The 18905-nt window shown below is 41.4% G+C and overlaps 2 protein-coding genes across 4 annotated transcripts in view; both read left to right on the top strand.

Annotated features, from left to right (window-relative positions):
• cdc14ab (cell division cycle 14Ab) overlaps positions 1-4374 on the top strand; it is a 30734-nt gene extending 26360 nt beyond the window's left edge. For all 3 annotated transcript variants that reach the window (XM_085253085.1, XM_085253086.1, XM_085253084.1), the window contains one exon: positions 1626-4374. In XM_085253085.1, coding sequence (XP_085109211.1) covers positions 1626-1655 — 30 coding nt within the window. In that variant the 3' untranslated portion in view covers positions 1656-4374. The remainder of the gene's footprint in view (positions 1-1625) is intronic.
• Positions 4375-5646: 1272 nt separating this feature from the next.
• vcam1b (vascular cell adhesion molecule 1b) lies at positions 5647-18450 on the top strand. Its single transcript, XM_085253083.1, has 10 exons — positions 5647-6020; positions 8551-8853; positions 9796-10101; positions 10183-10440; positions 10527-10793; positions 11452-11730; positions 14481-14783; positions 14870-15142; positions 16558-16818; positions 16945-18450. Exons 1-10 carry the CDS (start codon positions 5975-5977, stop codon positions 17103-17105), a joined length of 2457 nt encoding a protein of 818 aa, XP_085109209.1. The 5' UTR covers positions 5647-5974; the 3' UTR covers positions 17106-18450.
• The last annotated feature ends 455 nt before the right edge of the window (positions 18451-18905 follow it).

The raw sequence follows: 18905 nt of genomic DNA, 5'->3' as shown, positions 1-18905 counted from the left end.
AAAAAATTCTGTTGTCAAAGAGCCCTAACATATTCTGGTCAGATGAGACCAAAACTGAACTCTTTGAATGCCATAACACACACCATGTTTGGAGGCCAAAAGCCGCTGCATATCACCCCAAAGACAACAGTGAAGTTTGAAGGTGGGGACATCATGGTGTGGGGCTTTTAAGTATACGGCAGTGGCAGTTTTCATATAATTTGAAGGAAGAATGAGTGGAAAAATGTACCAAGACATTTTTGATAAAAATCTGCTGCCAGGATGATGAAGATGAAACGATGGTGGACATTTCAGCAAGACAGCGATCCCAAGCGCACAGGCAACAAAACTCTGAGCTGGTTTCAGAGAAGAAAATAAAGCTGCTAGAACGGCGCAGCCAGTCAGCTGACATGAATCTGATTTCTAGAATAGAAATGTGACCTCATGAGGTGTGATCACAAACTCCTAAGGCTCTGCACATAAAACACAAGACCTTGTCCCTCCTGTAAAGCGTTTGTTACCTCAGAGCCTGAGTGAACAAGTCATTTAAAACTGGATCCAGGAATTTTAGGGGAAAATGCCAAGTCAGCAGTTTACAAGCTAATTTCCCTAACATGTCAGCATGTTAGGGAAATTAAGAACAGTTGAACCAGCAAAAATGAATGTTTTGGAGCAGTGGGAGGTCACAGTGCTGACCTCCTACTTATTGAGTCCTAAGAAGGCTTACTAATCAAGACATTGCCAACTATTGATGAACTGAAACAGTTGTAGGAAATAGCAGGAAATGGCCCAGAATTCCTCCTCATGACTTTGCAAGCACTATAATCAGCTACAGGAAGCATCTGATGGAGATGCTAACAGAGGTTGTACGAGTTAGTAAATTTAAGGGTTCACTTCGTTTTTTGCAGCATGCACTGTGCGTACAGCTTGGTTTCTGAACGGTTCATAAAATTGCTGCTTAGTCAAGGTATTTGTGAGGGCTTTAGCATACATGTAGGCATACATGGACAATGCAATGCTACTGTGACAGAGACTATATATGTTAGCCACAGCACAGAGAAATGTTGTCGTCATATATTTCTGATGAAAAACGTTGTCAATTGTGTAAAATGAGCTTTCGGAATAATGAAAAACTGAGCAGCAGTGTTTGCTGTAAAAATGTGGGCATGTCTGCAGAGGCACAGTGCAAATGGTCTGCAGGGAGCAACACACAAAGACACTGTAGATACAACTCTGTTTAGACACCTGTGTGCTTATTTTAGTTTTACACAATCAGAAAATTCCTATGTCATTCCCAGCTACATTTATGTTGGTGCTTGTGACATGAACCAGCTCCAGAGTACTGTAGAGCTTTTCATGTTTTCAGCTATGACTTTAGAAAGAACTCTGAATTTTCTTGTACAGACTTTTAAGGTGGCCATGATGTTTATGATCAATATAGATTGTAAATATCATGATGAACAACCGTGCATAGGACAAAAGTTTTAGATAAGCCCTGGTTGTTATAGTTGATTTCATGGATGTCAGTTCATCTGGAATTTCCTTTTCCCACATCGTCCTCCCACAGCTCTGTTAAAGCCCCCCACAGGAAATGCAGGGATCACATTTGCCCTAAAGTTAATCACACTGTTTGTTTTCTCTTTCAGTCTCTTCAGTCCGAGTACATCCAGTACTAAAAATACCCGACTGACCTGAAGACATTTTTCTTTTATTTTTTCTCTCCACAACCCGGCTCCTAAATTGGATGTTCAGAGGGAACCTTCAGATGTTTTCTCTGTCAGGACTGAATCTCCTGTGAGGTGATGGCTGCTTGCTCGTCAGACTGTGTAAATGAGCTGTCTGTAAATAAATAGTCCGCACACATGAAGATATATTTACATGGAAAATATATATTTTATATTTGTGACAGAAAGTTGTATTTTTGTTTTAATGATCAGTGTAACTTTTTGGTAAAGTGAGGGATCAGCTGATGACAATTTGCTCTGTCATCATGGTTACAGTATTTCCGTCCGGCTTCTGATAGGTTAAACAGCATATTGTTTGGTTGATGTGACGATCAGCCCTCTTTTTTTGTGTTTGTGTGTCTAATTTAATCTAAAGGAATACCATTATTAATAGCAGAAGAATAAGGGACCCAAAAACAGAATGTCATTAACTAAGCTCAGGGTGTTAAAGTGAGAATGGGTGTGAATGTGTACGTTGTCTTAAAGAACCAGTTTAGTTTTTTAGCGTCGTGATTGTAAAATGAAACCTCACCTCTCTGAATGAATTTGTCAGACTGAATTAAAAGTTTGGTAACAAGGAACCATTTCCACTTCAGTACAGTTTAGAACAACAAGAAGTTAATTCAAGGCCAGATTTCTGATATTTTGGCTGCCATCTTTTATATACAGTCTAACCAGTAGAGCTGGAAGGGAAACAATTTGAAGGAGATGAACAGTAAATGGAAAATGATTAGCAGGCAGTGAAGCATGTGGTTGTATAGTAATGAGTTTAAGCTGTGGGCTCAGGGTTAGTTTTAGCCATGTGGACAGCAGACATGCTCTTTACACTAGAAGCACTTGTTGCTGTGAGTAGCATCAGGAAGCACTTTGTGTTTAGCTAACGGTGTCAGTCTGAAAAGGGATTCGTGTGTTTATGTGGCCCGTAGAGTCCTCTTTTTAGGAATGACTGTGATCTTCTGTGTTGTTTTATGTGGAAAATAAGTGTTCTGTATTATTCTAAAGGTTATCGCCACAGGAGCTTTCTCTAGGAAACAGGAAGTTAAACTTACTTTCTCTGCTGGTACGTCCTCCGAGAATGAGCCTCTAGATTAGAACACCTTTTACCTCCGGAAGCCCCCGTGACTTTTTAAAGGTTTATGAAACATAGAACCTTTTCTAGCACCTCAGGATTTTATTTTAATTTAAACCTGCAAAAACCCAAAAGTTGGACTCCTGTGTAAAATGTAAATAAATACAATACAAGGATTTGCAAATGTGGTAAACATTCTTTATTCTCATTATAACACAGAAAACATGTCTGAGAACATGAGCTGAGAAAATGTGCCATTTAAGAAAAATATGAGCAGTGTCAGAAAGAGTGGGACACTTTCACATTTCCCACAGTGCAGCATTCCCTCTGCTTCCAACAGCACTCCTCTCTCCTCTGGGAGAGGAATGTTGTGCCTTTCTTGTCTGACAGAGGGTTGTAGCTGCGCAGCACTGCAAATCATTGCATTGAGTCTTTATTTACATTTCCAGAGTCCTAACAGTGTCTCTGTAATTTGGATTGTGCATAGATTAACAACTTAAGCCACAGACAGGAGTGAGAAGGTGTCATTGCACCATGTCATTTCTATCTGTGTGCAGAGGACTGAACGTGAGACCACATCAGCTGACTAATGTGCTTCACCTTACTGCTGCTTTTAGCCTGCTGTAAAATACAGGTTTCCTGTGTAACTTTCCTGAAGCTTTAAACGCTTGATGACGACATCAGCACAGTGTTGTCTTCCTTTGCACTCATGGTGTGTGTAAGAAATGAGTTTATATGTCATTTGTGGCAGATTCCTGGGTCTTTAACATTATCGTGGGCAAATAAAATCAAATCTCCAGCTACCAACCCAGAGAGATCACTCGTTCTGAAATCTTTATTCGATGGTGATGTCCCTCGGTCACATGATGGTTTAACTAAACTGACGTGAAGTGCCTTAAATATCTCATGGATGAAAGTCACATACAGTTCTGAACAAATTTATGAGACCACCGGTTTTACACGAGAACAAATATTTCAGAAGTTTTTCACAAACTTGTTTAAAACTGAAAATTACTGAATTCCCTGAAGTTTTTATACCCAAACTTGATCCAGGACAGTGGACTATGAATCGAACGTAACGTCCAACCACTGAAACGAAACTAATTTTTCTGTTTGCAAATGCATATAAATAAATGTAATTTGGCATCTGGATCAAAAGGTAATTTTATTAATCTCATTTCTAAGAGAGACGTGGGAATAATTATGTGCTTTACTGTTTTCTGCTTTTTTTTTTTTTTTTTTTTTTTTGTAAAGCAGAAAACGTGAAAAGTCATGGATAACAACATTAATGATATTTTACAACATTAAAAATAAGATTTTCTTTATAGAGCTTGGTCAGAGTTAGGTCGACTGTGACAAAACGTGCACTAGATGGTGGTCTGATACATTTGTTAAGCACTGCAAATATAAGCAATGCACAGAAGGTTTTTATTTTTGCACAACTTGTTGCTGTTATGAAGAAGTGGAAATGGATGTCTGATGTGTATTTAATGTCTTACTCAAGTGTTTTACTGAGGGAACGTTTAAAAAACATTGTAGTTTTTTTGTCTTTTAGCAGAATTTCTGTCTGAGCAATAACAGGAAATAAAACAATTCCTCCAACTCTGAGTTTGTTCTTGATCTGTTGATGCTACCAGAGTGTGGTTTGGAAAAGTCTGGAACAGGACAAGTCCAGGTCAGACCCAAAATCGAACCAGTCTTAAAGCTTCGTTTAACCCTTAAGTTTTGTGGCTCTCTCCCAGTGGAGGTGCATGTCAGATGTTAAGACTCTGAGGTGCCACCTCCTGAGTGCAAAGATGTTTTTCAAGTTCAGGGACAAAAACGTCCTGCAGTGCTCGCACGTGTGCTCCCCCTCTTCTGCACTCGGTCCAAGCAGCGCTTTCACCTGAGCCGTGCCGCTGTGTCTGCAGCTCACCGTGTCCTGTTGTGTGCTGCATTTGAGAATAAACTTTTCTGGACATGACCAACCTGATTCTCTACAACATTAGTTCAAGTGTAAAACACACATGTATACAAACAAAAGCCAAATCCAGCATAGAAGAAGCTGTCCCAAGTCCAAGACTAGTGTGGGATGAACGACCAAAGAAAGGAAAAGTGCAACACAAATAACAGAAGTAATGATTCAGTAAATCAGAGCTCAGATATCTCAGAGCCTGGGGTGGGGGGCTGTCCAGACCTCTGACTTCATCAGGAAAAGGACTGATTAGTCTGAATCCTCATCAAACTAATCAATACTAAATCACAGAGGCTGTAAATCACTCAGGCTGTTATCACTCAGTCTCCAGATCATTCAATCAGTCAGAGGCCCCACAGTGACAGCTTCACTGTATTCAGCTCATTTACTCCTTAATGTGATTCAGCATGTCTGCTGCTGCTTCATCAGCTCACTGACAGCAAAAGGAAATATTTGACTTTAAATGTATCTAAGTGAGAAGGCAGCATTGAAGTGAATTCATGTTCACGTTTTGTTAAAAGGTGTTAGTCCCAGCTTTTAGTCAGCCCAATAATACCAGAAAACATACGGCATGTTTTCTTCTTTTTGGGATTCAGCCCTAGGAATTTCCCTCACAGGACACAAAGTTCCTGCTGGGAGTCCAAGAAAAATGCTGATTTGTCCTTCTTACTATAACCACTGCCTGTGACGCTTCTGTCTTGTGGGTGATTTAATGTCACTGAAAAAGATCGTTGAAAAAACATCAGATTCACATAAATAGAGAAACCAAAAGTGAGAGGAAAATAACCCAGGTGTGAAACGAGGAATATCACATGTAGAGAATAACTAAATTTAACAGGAGCATGACAGAGAAAAAGCTGGAAACGTGTAGTGCACAGACACGAGGAGAAAGAAAAGGCGACAGGATGTTGAAAAGAGAACGTGAGGAAAGGCCGAGGAGCAGTGAACACAGCACAAAGCGACGGTGAAGTTTTCCCGCTCACCGCGTGTCCCGCAGAGGGCGCTGTTGCCCGCGCGTGCACACACAGGCGCTTGGAGCTGGATGACGGGAGGGGGCGTTTGCTTCATCAGCCCTGTTTAGGGCTTCAGAGACCCTCAGTGATTCATCATTGCCGGATTTTCTGCTTCAGATCCCGAAACTCCGAGAAACGAGACGCTGCTCTGTTTGTTCACGAACCCATCCATCCGCCCATCATCCATCCATCCATCCATCCATCCATCAGCGTGTTTGTAGCCTCAGCAGAGAAGATGGATCTTCTGTGTGTCCGCAGGCTCTTTGTTCAGCTCATCTCAGGTAAATGTCCTTCCTTCTGATAAATCTGGCTGTTATATGATGTCTTTTACACGTAGAGAGATTTTTTGGGGTGGGGGTTATTGTAACCTCTGAATTTTCATTTGAGATTTCGTTCGTCATTTTCTCGTTTTTTCATCAGCTTTTGTGCATGTGGTTAGTATAGCGCAAATAAAGAATAAAAAGTAGAAACATGCGTAATATATGAGGGAAATTCGAAAACTCACATTAAAAGCCACATTCAACTTCATGAAAATATGAAATGTTTCATTTCCTTTGCAATTTACAGTAAACTCTTTTATGTTTTGGTGTAACTCAATCAAAACAAACAAAAAAACAAACCTACTAAAAAAACAAAAACCAAAAAACCCCAACATTTGGAAACCGGAGTGACAACATAAAAATGCCAGAAACTCCAAATCCTCTAATGGCCACTCGTGGATGGTTCTAAAAGTGGGTCAGTCTCAGGTTAAAACGTGCAGCTTCACAGAATTAAAAAGTGTCTTTCCAGTATGGTACAAATTAAGCTGTTCCCCTTCATAACAACTGCACTGATAGTGGGGGCAGGCCGTGGCTGCTTAGACTGACACCTGGCCACCTCAGTTCTTCTATTTCCACGTACTGAATTTGGGCTCTCCTTTTTATTGACTATTTTGTAATTTTTATCTCACAATCCATTAAATATTCCAAAATGTACCACAGAAACGATGGAGAGGTCCAGCACAGTTTACAAGGCGAGGCTGCAATCAAAGCAACTACACCCGTAATTTAAGTCTCGCCAGTATCCAAATGAATGAGTTCTAAAAACATGAGCTATCATAAAGTTTTTATGAAGGTGGAAGCTCAACAGAAACCAAAACTGTTTATTTGTACCAAACTGTAAATGTGCTTCTAATGTTGTAAACGTGGACATTTGAACATGGAAGCACAGATGAACTATAGTTTTTGTCTCTTCTACACTGGCTAAATTGTTTAGTCCCACAGGTTATTGCTTGGTAGACACACAAGAACATCAGGTGCTGATACATTTCCATCCACGTGGATAACCTTCCTTTTCTCTTAAAATTCTTGACAAAGTAGTTGTTGAACAGATAACTGAACGTCTGCAGAGGAATGGTTTATTTGAAGTGTTTCAGAGCTCATCACAGAAACAGCTTTAGTGAAGGTTACAAATGATCTTCTGATGGCCTCTCACAGTGGACTCACCTCTGTGCTTGTCCTGCTAGACCTCAGTGCAGCGTTCGATACTGTTGACCATAATATTTTATTACAGCGATTAGAGCATGCTGTAGGTGTAGTCATTTACATGAACAAATTGGAGTCTAAAAGACTCCAATTTGTTCATGTAAATGGAGAGTCCTCTTCACACACTGAGGTTAATTACGGAGTTCCACAGGGTTCTGTGCCAGGACCAGTTTTGTTATACATGCTTCCTTTAGGCAGTATCATTAGAGAGCATAGCAATAACATTTTCACTGCTATGCAGATGACACTCAACTTTATCTGTCATTTTTGACCAGGACATGTCCTTCAATGCACATATTAATCAAATATGTATGACTGCTTTTTTCCATTTGCACAACATCTCTAAAATTAGAAACATCCTGTCTCAGAGTGATGCTGAAAAACTAGTTTGTGAATTTATTACTTTTAGCTGGAACTACTGTAATTCCTTATTATCGGAATGTTTTAAAACTCCCTGAAGAGCTTTCAGTTGATCCAAAATGCTGCAACAAGAGCACTGACAGGGACTAGAAAGAGAGAGCATATTTCTCCTGTATTGGCTTCCCTTCATTGGCTTCCTGTTAAATCCAGAATCAAATTTAAAGTCCTGCTCCTCACGTACAAGGTCTTAAATAATCAGGCCTCATCTTATCTTAATGACCTTATAGTACCATATCACCACATTAGAGCACTTTGTTCTCACACTGCAGGCTTACTTGTGGTTCCCAGAGTAAATTAAAAGTAGAATGGGAGGCAGAGCCTTCAGATTTCAGGCCCCCCTTCTGTGGAACCAACTCCCAGTTTTGATTCGGGAGACAGGCCCTCACTCTACTTTTAAGATTAGTCTTAAGAATTCTGGTGATTCTGAATCCTCCCTTAGTTATGATGCAATGGGTCTAGGCTTGCTGGGGGCTTCCCATGATATTTCTTCTTCGGTCACCTTTTTTCACTCAGTGTGTTTATACACCATTTTACATTTAATCATTAGTTATTAAAAGTCTCTGGCTCTCTTACAATGTCTTTTGTCCTCTCTTCCTCCCCACAAGTCGTCTAATTATTGAGTCCCCCCCCCCCTTTTTGTATTATTGCAGCATCTTTACTTTACAATATAAAGCACCTTGAGGCAACTGTTATTGTGATTTGGCGCTATATATTCATCAGCCTCATTCATACATCATCTGTATTTGAGGCAAAGTTTACCTGAGGTTCAACTCAAGGTTAACAAACTAACTTTTCACTAAACCTGTTTTCTGGAACCTGGCCCAGCGATGTTGTTGCTTTGTATAATTTTTGTTGTTTCCGTCCACAGCTGTGCTCCTGATGTCATCGAAGTACATTTTGGCTCTACGGGTGGACATAACTCCTGAAACCGCTCTGTTCGGTCTGGGTGAGCGTCAGCAGCTGGTCTGCTTGTTTCAGGGCTGTACCACAACGCCAAGTGTTTCCTGGTCCATTCTGGGGGACCGGCCTCTGAGCGGGTCCATCAGCACCAACCAAACTTGTTCTGTGTTGACCTTTGAGCGTGTAAAGATGGAGCATGATGAAGCGATACTGTGTACGGTCAGCTGCAATGGAGACAGGAAACAAGCGAAACGCTCGGTGCAGGTTTACTGTGAGTTACCACTGAAATGCAGCATACATTTGAAACGTTATGTTATATATTTTGTTATTGCTCTATTTAAAACAACACGAGTTTAGTGCACTTTTGTAATTTTGCCTCTGTACACATAAAGTAGATTTTAAATCTAAGATCAAGATGAGATCGAAGTGCAGAGTGTGATTAGGAATCACAGGAATGTGGATGAAAACCTTTTGCTGAGAAACAGAGGTCTAAGAACCTTGCATCACCAAATACTGTTTCCTCCTCTAATATCCTACGCCTTCATCTTTCATAACCACGTTTACTTTATTTTAAAACACTTGCTGTCACTTTAGGATAATTTTTCAAAGTGCAGGGTAATCCATTAGATTACTTCCGACCCTCCCAAGGCTCACATCACAGAGGAAGACGAAGAAGTTTGACCTTGTGATACGTAGTTAGATTTGTGAAAGGGTCCATTCTAATCCAAACCGCGATCCTTTCCACACTATACCGAGCCGTTTTGGTTACCAAAATCAAGCGAAAAGGTGAACAAATCTTGGCTTTTAAGTCCTGCAAAAGACTTTAGGGGCTTTCATTCTCTCCCAGAAATATGCTTTTCTAGTGCATCACTTTAATTCTACTACAGCAAACAAAAATCCACTGTAGCAAGTACAATGTAATCCGCCTCACTCTGAATCATTGTGGACACCAGAATCAGCCTAATCAGTCACCAGCTGGCTGTCTGTGTCGGGGCCCCTGTCTGTCAAAGTGGCGTTACCTTCATGCCTCACCAGCATCCACGCAGAGAAGTTAGCATTAAAAAAACTGTGTGCTTATGAATTATCCAGACACAAAACCCACATTGGAACCAAACCTAAGGTGCTACAAGTAGAATTGCACCGTTTTTATTTACTATTAGACTGTTGTTGTTATAAGAATTAATGCCTGCCCTCTGTGTCTCTGCTGTTCTAGCCTTCCCGTCGGACCCTGTCATCACAGGCCAGGATAATGTCAAACTGGGGGTAAAGTCCACCCTGACCTGCAAGGCATTTAACATATATCCTGATGAGGAGGTGAACATCACTTGGCACAGTGGGAACACTATCCTGCAGACCACAGTGCAAGATGGTGAATCCGGGGCAGTCCAGTCTGACTACAACTTCACAGCTGAAAACATGGATCAGGGAAGAAATATCACCTGTAGGGTCACACTGAAGCTGAAGGACCTGCCAGATAACAAGAAGACCAGAGAAAGCGCAGTGCCAATAAATGTCTTATGTGAGTCTGGGTTTGGTTCTGAGTCCTCGCGTCTGAGTCTTGTTGTCCGTGTCCTCATAAACCCGACTTCTCTGTCTCCAGATGCTCCTGTCGTGAAGAAGTTGGAGTCTAAGGAAGTTATGGCCGGCTCTCCGCTCACTCTCACCTGTTTGGCAGAGGGAAATCCTGAGCCGACCATCACCTGGAGTTTCAGAACAGCAGATGGCCGAACTCTGCAACGCGGTCAAGGCGGTCAGCTCAACTTCACAGCGGTGGAAGTGTCTGAGGCTGGACGGTACGAGTGTGATGCGCGAAACACGGAAGGAACCCACAGTAGCGCCGTGGACGTCACGGTTCACAGTGAGTGATGGTCCTGTTTCACTCTTAGTATGTGCACTTCCTTTAGTTTCAATGAGTCAGTTGTATCCCTTGTGTCTCCCTAACAGGTCCACCCACTAACACCTCCCTCTCTGTAATTCCGGGTGAGGAGGTGGTGGAGGGTCAGCAGGTAACTTTTGTCTGTAGCTCAGAGGGTGCTCCACTCCCCAGACTGGTGCTGAGCAGGAATGGGACAGAGCTTCAAAGCGTTGACAGAGCGTCCACGATAATCTTCAACCTGTCTTCCGCCCTGCTCGAACACTCTGACGTCTACCAGTGTGATGCCTCTAATCTGTACGGATCCCAGCTGGCCTCCAGCTCCATCACTGTCAGAGGTAGTCTTTCCTCCAGTTTGTATCTTACAAGGTGATCTCAGAAAAACTCTCAAATTTTAATATGAAATGAAATTAATGAAAGTACCTCATGTGAAGGTACTCCTAAATGACCATCATGTGTTGTGATGGACGTCTCTAATCCCATTTCCTGATCCTTCAACCTGCTGTGAATATTCTTCCTCAGATGTCACACCAGATTATTGCAGACATAAAGCATCATAGATGTCACAATATCTATCTTGCAATACAATTGATATAGTCATCAATTTCATTTGTAATTTTTCAGGTGCAGGTCAAGTGTCTCGTTCCTCCAACATGAGGGTGTAGTAGTAGGAACAGTAATGAGAAGTGTTACATTTCTTATCAAAACATTTCTTGAGTTTGATCTCATAGCCCTGCAGCCACAGAGAAAGGAACCTCTGTAGTAAAGTGGAGGCTTAGCTATAATTATTGATTAAGCTACAATGGACCAGACCCAGTTTAACCACTTTGCAGATTAGTTTGGATCCATGTTTAAAGTGAGAGAAAAACTATTCAAGTTAATGGTGTGAGGGTAAAAAAAAAAGCCTCTCCTGTAAAAGAGCCTTCACAGACAAGATTAGAATAACTGCTTTCAGTGTGAACATGCAGGATCAGTAAGATGTCTGTGTTCCTCCAGCTCACCCTCTACAGGTTGAGGCGAGTCCTCAGGTCTCTGCAGCGAGAGGTTCAGCTCTGAGTCTGAGCTGCAAGGCCTCCGGCTGTCTGCACACCCCCATCCTCCTCACCTGGTTGAGGAAAGACCAGAACCAGACTGTCCTCCAGACAACCTGGCCGCAGGACGGACTCTCTGTGCTCCATCTGCAGGACCTGGATCTCCAGGATCGGGGTGAATACAGCTGTCAGGCTCAGTGCGAGACCGTCAACAGGAGCAGAAACATTCAAGTCCATGTCTATTGTGAGTCTGACACACCTGATAGCAGTTATAGTCCCGCACTGCCACTTTATTTGGTTTCAAATCACACCTATTAAACCTATTAAGTAGATTTTCATGTTCATTTGAAGAATCCTCTCAAACCATTTAGAGATTGCAGTAGGTGTCGAGTGGAGAGTGGACCCAAATGAAGACACCAGAGACAGAACTAAGCTTAAACTAAAAGCGAGCCTTTATTGATGGCTGAAAAACTGAGCAACAAACAAATGAGACACAACAACTAACCTAACAAAACCTCAACTGGGAAAAGCAACTAAAACCTGAATTCATGACTCTGAAAACAGGATGAACTGGGAACCTAAGGCATGAAACATGAACAGGGACGTGAAAACGTCAACCAGGAACACTTAAACATGAAATACCTGACTTGACGCTTGCCACACAGACAACCCGACGAGGAACAATACACACAATATGTACACGGAGGGTAACGAGGGAACCGCAACTGGAGGGAGACACAGTTGGACCTAATCTGACATAACGAGACAAAGGGGAAGCAAAGCTAGATAAACCGAACAGAGGACAAGGACTATCAAAAAGAAACAGGAACACTGACAGACTCATGACACGCAAGCTTGACATGGTGACTGGGAAGACGAGACAAACTAACCACAGGAGGCGATCAGACGCTGAGGGGAGGAAGATCTAGATACTAAGCAGAAGCCAGAGGATCTAATAAGAACACTAAAGCACAGGCAAACTAAACATAAACCCCTCAGAGAATCTAATGTAATTTAGAATATCCTATTGCACAGTCCAAAAACATAAACACCGGGTCACTGACAGTAGGAATTGTACTGCAAAATATATGATAAAGACTCTTTAATAATTGTTAATTATCAGATTAACAATGAGAGGAAAAGAGGAAGTTAGAGGAATTTAAAGATAAACGAAAAGGATTTGTTGTTGTTTTTGGGTGGTTTTTTTTTACACTGTTTAGTGTCTGACTTGTGTCCTCATATTTTAAGAGTTTTATGTACTAAAAACTTGAAGCGAAACCTTTACAAGTAAAGCAGAACAGCACAAGCAGGAAAGAACTTCTAAAACACAAGATAATGCGATGTTTGTCAGTTTTATTCCCAGCAGTCTCACACAACAGGAGTCAGACATTCAATAATCTCAGAGGTGCAATCAAAAGATGAACTGCTCATAACAGACATGAGGCTTAGTAATGTTTGCACAGATGTCCTGACGCCAAGCTGCTCATCAGTGTGGGGGTAGAGCTGCACACCACTGCTTTCACTGGTTTGGCGATAAAGAGCAGACCATGCCCCGACAAACATCGCCGTTTTCATGACTGATCAGTTAACCTAGATCAGGCTTTCTAGATTTTTCTCCAAAGTCAGTGTGTTTTTATAAAACAAATAACTGTGTTTCACCGGATCACATCAGAGCTAAAAAGCAGCTCCAAGAGAAACTGCAGTGACTAACAATTACTAACACGCTCGTGATCTGAGAGCCAAAAACAGAGGCTCATTTTAAAAGGTTTGTTGACCGTCAGATCTGAGCTGAAGAAGATGAACTCCAACGCTGCCAGGAAATGACAACATGGGGGAAAGAAGCCAAACACTCGCCCATGCACTCATCTTTACCCCCCTACCACTTCAACAAAGACTGAAAACATGCAAAATCCTCCCACACAGAAAGGAGGCGAGGACTCAGTGTTTCTGACAGTTACATCCGCACTTGGAATATCTGTTAGAGTGCATGACCTCGTTACAGCACTGGACAAGAAGCAGGAAAATGACCATAACTTAACCATCCTCATCAAGTTGCTGAAAGTCTTCCAAGTCACTTAAGGTTGCTCAGCTCTCCATTCACGGACTTTTACATTCTAGTTGTTAAACTTGCTTTTCAATGACAAAGATTTTAGAGATGCAGTTGTTTGTTGCATGTCTCGTGTGTTCCAAATATTTTCATACTTTGTTACTAGGTTTTTAAAGTCAGAGTTCTTACTTTGATCTCGGAAATCTGGAAAAGAAATTTCCATAGTTGCAGTTTGTTCGTCTTCCATAGTTTAGAGTCCAGTGGTTGTTGTATTTTCAGAGTTTACAGTGTTCCCTGCTTTTGCAGGTGTTGAAAACGATTCAGTGGAACCAAAATTGTTTTTGAGAATCATAAAAGGACTCATTTAGGTTTCAGAAGTTCATTTAAAGAGGTTTTTGAGGTCTTTCAGGGGAATCTAGTATTCTTTAAAGAGTTTTTAAAGCTTTGAGATTTCAGTGATCCCATTTCAAAGGTTTTAAATGGGATCTGTGAGTTTATAGGATATTGAGGACGTTTGGTGCTTTGTTAGGCCTGAAGAGCTCTTGATGAGGTGAATGAGGAGGTTTTAGATGAACATATTTTATTGGTTGAAATTGTATTAGATTAGCAGTCCAATTTTCTTTAACAGTTTCTTTAAAAAGCCGTGCATATATTGAAGGAAAGGGTCTCGCTAGGATTCAGGGTCCTTGAATCTGCTGGAATCAGTACTGACATTTTGCAGGTCTTTTTCGTGGTCTTAGAGTTCTGTGGTGGGGGGCTGTTTTGAATCTAAAAATTTCAGATCATGAATCCCAACTATGATTCACCGCTTTAAATTCCAAAATATCAGAAAAGCCTAAAAAACTTTGTTTAAATCTTTGGAAGCCGATTCTTATTGGCGCAATTTATATATTTTCACACTCCTGAATCATCATTAGCTACTTACTTCTCTCTCTCTCTCGCTCCAGCGTTTCCATTTGATCCCGTACTGGAGAATCCTGGCCCTGTCCTGCTGGGGGAAGAAGCAGTCTTCCGCTGTGATGTCATTAATGTATTCTGGGCTAATCAGCTGAGGATTCAGTGGCTTTTGGGAAACAAAACGGTGGCGGAAAAGTCGTTCAGTTTCTCCAGTGTTTTACAGAACGTCTCTTTTAGTCTCCATCACCGGGTTGACGAGGATCATCAGGTGCTGACCTGCAGCGCAGACCTACTGCAAGAAGGCGGAGACTTGTGGAGGTCCAAGAGGACCAGCATCCATCTGCAGGTCCACTGTAAGTGTTTGTTTTTATGTTTTTTCTGCAGCTCTCATTTTTTTCAGATCCAGCTTTATTAAACTCCTGATCTAATTCTTTTTCAGATCCTCCGAGGAATACATCACTGCTAATTAGGCCAGACGAGCAGCTGGTGGAGGGTCGTCACGTGACCTTTAGCTGTCTCTCAGATGGAGCTCCGGCCCCAGCACTGGTGCTGAGCAGAAACGGGATGGAGCTTCAAAGAATCAAACCAGCCACCTCATCACCACTGACCTTCACCTTCTCCCCCATCCTCCTGGAACACTCTGACCTTTACCGGTGTGAAGCATCCAACAAGTATGGATCTGAAGTGGCTTCTCACTCCATCACTGTCAAAGGTCAGATCATTAATAATAATTATAACGGGCTTCTTTTTGTTTTTTTCTCTGACAGTTGTAATCAGAAGCCAGAGACAGAAATAAACTTCCGGCATTACAGTGGAGTCATTAGTTCAGAACTTTAGCTGCCAGGCTCAGTGCCGCCATGCATTCAAGAATGAAAACTCAGTATAAGTTAAAGCGTTTTGCTGCTGTGGTTTTCCTAAGAGGGCCATCAAGTGAAAGAGGTTGAAATACATTGAATAATGCAAAAGTGAATCTTATGAAAGCAGACATTCTGATCATTTCTTTACCAAACATTCAAAACTTCTCTGTCTGCTCTTGCGTCAGAGCTGATCCAGGTTGTGACAGGCATAAAAATAGATTTGTCCGTGGGCCTTCTAAACCCAACTGGTTAAAAATAACCATATTTATAGAAAAGGCCCCATGAGCTGTAAGTGAAACAGTGAGGAGTAGATGACCTACTAAATGATGAAACGCAAAGAAGCAAAACGTGAAAGAATGTTTAGTATCAAACTGGCACTGTTTGTTTTTCCTGTGGCAGGGCTCTCCGCTATCAGGTGATGATGTGTTGGTTAGAGGTGTGACAGAAGGTCAGCAGGTTCGGCTGAGCTGCTTTCACACGCTTTTCACGTTCACTGTATGACCCTCTTTCCACTGAGATTCAGGTTACACGTCCTTATGTTAAAAGAGGACGGGGTTAGTTTAAACAGATATGAGGCAATTGTTGTTGTGATTTGATGCTAAATAAATAAAATTGAATTGAAAATTGAATTGGTCAAACTATGACTGAAGTGTTTCTGGAAAATCAACAGAGAATGAACTTGCAGCGACGTCTACAGAATGCACTGTAAAATCAGCAAAATACACTGTAAACCAGATGAATAAACTATAAGAACCAGCAACACAGTGTAGCCCAAGTGTACTGTGGTTTATGCTCAAAGCATGATTTTACTACATTAAAGATAGTACTGTATCTATAGCTATAGATGCTGAGTTGCATGGGGATTTGAGGTAGATAGTATTCTTAGAGTTTATAGGATAAAGTGCATTATGAGTATATGGATATCAGTTGCTTGTGGTCTAAAGTGCTTTGATTGGACAGTAAGACTGGGAAAGTACTATGCAAATGTACCTTGCTATAGCTGGATGTGCATCTTACCAAGGATGTTGCTACAGTTAGTTACAAACCACAAAATCAAAAAGTACAATCAGTACAGCGATGTTATTAGTAATTTGTAAACTGTAATATATATTGTATGAACACAATATATTAGTTAGAACAAAGCTAAACTCCCCAAAATGACAAGTTTCTCAGTTGGGTCTTTTCACATTTCCTGCAAAAGTAGTTGTACAACAACAACAACAACAACAACAAAAAGGAAGATCTAATTTTAATCTGTTTTCTTATCCAGCTCCTCCGAGGAACACCACAGTCCACATCCTGCCGTCTACAGTGGTCCAGGAGGGGCAAAATGTCACTGTCTGCTGCCAAACCATCAGTTTCCCACCGTCAGCTGTGATTCTCAAGAAAATGACCAATGGCACAGAGCTATATTCTACTAATGGAACTTTCCTACTGGTCAATCTCACAGCCAAAGACTCGGGGTTATACCAGGTCAACGTGACCAATGACCTTGGGTACCAAGTCAAAATCTTCAGCATCAGTGTCAGAGGTCAGTAAAATTAGTTTGGATTTTATTATTCCCTTTAAGTTAAAATGCTCAAGTTTGATTTGAACATATGTTACCCACAGCAGTTCTGTAAACAGTTTCACAAAACTGCCCTATTTTCTTGTGCAGAGAGAAGTACCAAGCTTCCACCCAGTTTCAGCGTCATCATCATCCCAGCTGTCTGCATCGCCACGGTTCTAGCAGCTTCCGCTCTGTTCCTCGACTACGTGAGGAGATCCAGGAAGAAAGGCTTTTATCAACTGCCCCAGTCTGCTCCACCTTCAGCCTGAGGCCAACCCTGGCCTAAAAGGCCCCTGGTTCATGCAGCTACCAAGTGTGTAGCGTCAACACATCTGAATCTATGGCTGTCAGATTTTTTTTTTAAAATGTGACTACCATGTGCATGTGGCTGCTGCAGGACAATATCTCAGTATGACCGATGACTTTTATTTCAACACGTGCTTTGTGCTTTTAAACACACGGCTTTGATATTCATAGGTGTGACCATGTTGTCCCAGCAATAAGCGGCTAACAAATGACATAATGATTTTCAGTATCCAGGAACATGTGGCTATATTGTCTTTCCGTGTGGTTAACACGTTCCATCACATGGCTACACGTCACATGTAACTGCCAACTCTGCAGATGCGTTTTACAGTTCATGGCCCAATCACATCCCATTGTATGGCTACTGCTTTGTGACATGTGGTTATGTAACATGTGAATTAGACATGCTGATGTGTGGCCACCACTTCTAATAAGGCGTTGTGTGCTAACCATCTCCAATTATGTGGTTACCCCATCTTGACCTATAGCTAGCATTTCCTAAAATGTGACTACTACCTCTTAACGTTTAACTACCACTTCTCACAATCCCAACATGGTATAAGCCTCCCAATACAACCTCATATCCCAACAGGAATTGCCATACAGTTATCTTCCATTTGCCAAAAGCAGGCGTGTATCACGGCATGTGATAATATCAAACCCTATCCTATCCTGTCGTATCCTGTCACATCTTATCCTTGGTTATTGTGACATGGGAATTCTACCTCCTGATATACAGTTTAAATATTTCAACATGTGGCTTGCTATCTGTTCACATATGAAGCTAATTTTGTCCAACATGTGACAAAACTACCCAGAAACCTCTCCCAAGTTCATGGCTGCCAAATTTTAAAATGTGGCTGTTCTCCCAGCAAGTTACCAACATCCATGGCACTAATCAACATGTGACTACAAGAGTCCAGCTTGAAAAATAAACACTACCTATGGCTCAATAATCTTATATGCAATAATGTTCACTGTCAGCTTTCAGCAGCATTTTATTCTCTTATCAGGGTCAGCTGAGTTAGTGACTTTTCAGTGACTGTGAACATTCCTCTCAGTGAGAGCTACTCAGCTTAGAGATTTGTGGAAAGCAAAGATGTTGCTCAACTTGTTAACGGAGACTTTCTGGCTGACACCATATGGCTGAACTCTTCCAGAAAGTCTTCAGTCTCCTCCGAACTCTCGCCGTGGTACTGCTGCACACTTGGTGTGATGTGGAATTATCTGCAGAGTTATTAGAGATGATATGTAAATATGTGTACAGTTTCTTTTTGCTTGCTTTCAATAAAGATATTTATGTCTTTATTTATTATCACAGGCTTTTTGAAATTTCAGTGTGCAGGATTTCCCCGGGAATTCCCTGTAAGTGGCGAGCTTTCGCTTTTATTTCTGTTAGATTCGGTGTTTACTGGAATCCTTGGCATTGACTCAGCTATTACCATGGTGACGGCTGAGCTGCATTTCAGTCATTTCAGCTCGCCAGCCTTTAAACCCAAAATTAAATAAACACTGTCTGTTTTTCTCTTTCCTTACTGCTCATTCACAAGAAAGATCTGGCCAAGAAAGAAATTCTCACCAAACTCCCCACACACAAACTACAAAGCAACTAAAGACAGATATAAAACCACAACAACAACAAAGAAAACAACCAAAAAAGGCAGACTGACCTGAAGACACAGAAAACTACTGCCAAAAATAAATACTGCATAAATATAAAAAAAGAAGCTTTATAATACATTCTTCTAGTCTGTGAGTGTTTC

This window comes from Mchenga conophoros, linkage group LG17, assembly GCF_057382185.1.
Source record: "Mchenga conophoros isolate Kocher_MC1m ecotype Shallow Benthic linkage group LG17, M_conophoros_male_GT1.1, whole genome shotgun sequence".
NCBI classification, from domain to species: Eukaryota; Metazoa; Chordata; class Actinopteri; order Cichliformes; family Cichlidae; genus Mchenga; species Mchenga conophoros.
The sequence above is the reverse complement of the archived record's forward strand: the minus strand, read 5'-3'. Positions and strand labels throughout refer to the sequence as shown.